We start from the raw sequence: 1,984 nt of genomic DNA on the forward strand, positions 1-1,984 counted from the left end.
CTGAATTTTAACTTCAGTTCTGCGGGATGTGCCACACCAGGCACTGCTGAATTTTGCCCTGGGGCACAGGGGTGGCCTCAGGGCCACCAGGCGGCTGTGCAGGGCGGGCCTGGCAGGGTGGGGGCCAGGGGCTGGGCCTCAGGAGAACCCATCTGGGAAACCATGACAGTGGTTTATGCAAATTTTCTCAGGGAAAAAAAAAAATCAAGAGAATTCCTCCAAAGATTACTAACGTTTCCTGTTGCTGTCACAAATGCTTTCCTCTCACCCAAAGCTCCTAGGTCGAAGCCTTTAGCAGAAACCCCTGTGGTTTCACTGAAACGAGCAAGGAAAAGCAGGGGAGCCGTCCGTCCGCGCGACGCCAAGGCCAGCGGGCCGGCTTTACACCTGGAGACGGAGCTGACGCGCAGAGGTCACACGTGCAAAGCAAATGCCTTTTATTGAAGCCACAGAATGGATGCTTCCAGGACCGCTGTCCTCACGGCCCGGCCGGAAGCCCCAGGTCCTGCACGCCCTCCTCGGCCAAAGAGCGCCAGCCGGCGGCCCCGCGGCTCGGCCCCGCTCCACACGGCAGGCAGGAAAATAGGTGGCAGGCTGGCCGGGCAGCGCACGGGATGGCCGCGGCTGCGGAGGGCTCAGGCCTCCGGCGCCCGAGGCCGTATTCTGAGCAGCTGAACAGTGCGCGGCGCCCACCCCGCACGCAGGCGTTCCCCAAGGGACTGACCCGCACCACAGCCTGTGCGCGCTCCTGGCCGACACGGCGCCTTCTGAAAATCCATCTCCAAACAGATGGTTCAACCAGAACTGTAAAAGCCGTGGGAATGCAAGGACTTCTTTAGGGACAACCGAACCCAAATCACACTGACATTTAAGATGACACGTCTGCACCCGACGGCCGCTGCCCCCCTCAGTTGTTCTCGATCTGCTCCAGGTCCAGCTCGCTGCGGTCCAGAGGGAAGACGCCCTCCTCCCCGGCACTGTCCCAGTCACTCAGGTCCCCGCTGCTCCCGCCCTCGCCAGCCACCGGCCCCCCAGAGGCCCACGGGCCGGGGCTGGTGGGATGGGGCCCGGGACACGTGCTCAGGGAGCTAGAGCCAGAGGTGACAAGACCCGTGAGGCCATGTGGGTCACGTGGGGAGGACACAGCCGTCTTCACTCCGGTGTCATCCTCATCTTCATCTTCGTAATCGAGGGAGCAAAGGCTTTTCGAGTTTTTTAAAGTCTGCAACAGAAAAGACACAGGCTTCAAGCACCCCAGGAGGGTTCACGGGCGGGGGCGTCCTGCCGGCCCTGACAGGTCTCCGAGTCACATAAAGCGCCCCCTATGCCCTGAGCCTCAGCCAATGCCTTCCCTCAGGAAGGCCATCTCAGAGCCCTGGGCGTCCACATCCCGGGCCTTTCCCCAGGTGGCCAACAGGCCCTGCCACTGCCTGTCGGGCACCCATGGGAGACCCGTGTCCTGGCCTCACCCGGACCACCGCGCCAGGCCGTGGGTGCCCAAACCCAGAGCAGAGACGCCAGGGACTAGAGTGTGGCGGGTGCTCGGGAAAGGTGGGCCGGGAGGGTGCCAGGTCCAGCTCCAGCTCCCGCTAGGTGAGTCCCGTGTCCCCCACCTGTGTCCGGGGCCCACCTCACCCAGCTCTGCACCCTTCCCTCCCCAGCCCCCTCTCCCAGCAGCTCTTCACACATGAACATGCTCGAATCTTTCTCATCTCAAAACACCCGAGGCAGACGCCACACACGGGGCCTCCTCTCCCCCTCGGAACAGCCGGCCCACTGCGACCGGCTCCCCAGATGGGCCACGGCCACCCCAGGACCCCAGCCAACCTCCCCCGCACCGGTGAAGACATGGGTCCCCAGGCTCGGCTCCAGCCCTGCTCCCCCAGACCGGAGCTCACCCCTCAGCTGCGGTCAAGGCCCACCTCTCGGTGACACCTCTCCCTGGCTGTCCCACAGGGGCTGAGGCCTGGAAGACCACCCAACC

The 1,984-nt window shown here is 63.9% G+C and overlaps 1 protein-coding gene across 2 annotated transcripts in view; it reads right to left on the minus strand.

Moving 5' to 3' along the window:
- Positions 1 to 416: 416 nt before the first annotated feature.
- The window catches only part of LOC105310399 (protein FAM53A-like), a 4,138-nt gene continuing 2,570 nt past the window's right edge, over positions 417 to 1,984 (minus strand). For both annotated transcript variants that reach the window (XM_023526714.1, XM_023526713.1), the window contains one exon: positions 417 to 1,222. In XM_023526714.1, the coding sequence (XP_023382482.1) occupies positions 908 to 1,222 (315 nt within the window). In that variant the 3' untranslated portion in view covers positions 417 to 907. The remainder of the gene's footprint in view (positions 1,223 to 1,984) is intronic.

This window comes from Pteropus vampyrus, unplaced genomic scaffold (genome assembly GCF_000151845.1).
Source record: "Pteropus vampyrus isolate Shadow unplaced genomic scaffold, Pvam_2.0 Scaffold2935, whole genome shotgun sequence".
NCBI lineage: Eukaryota > Metazoa > Chordata > Mammalia > Chiroptera > Pteropodidae > Pteropus > Pteropus vampyrus.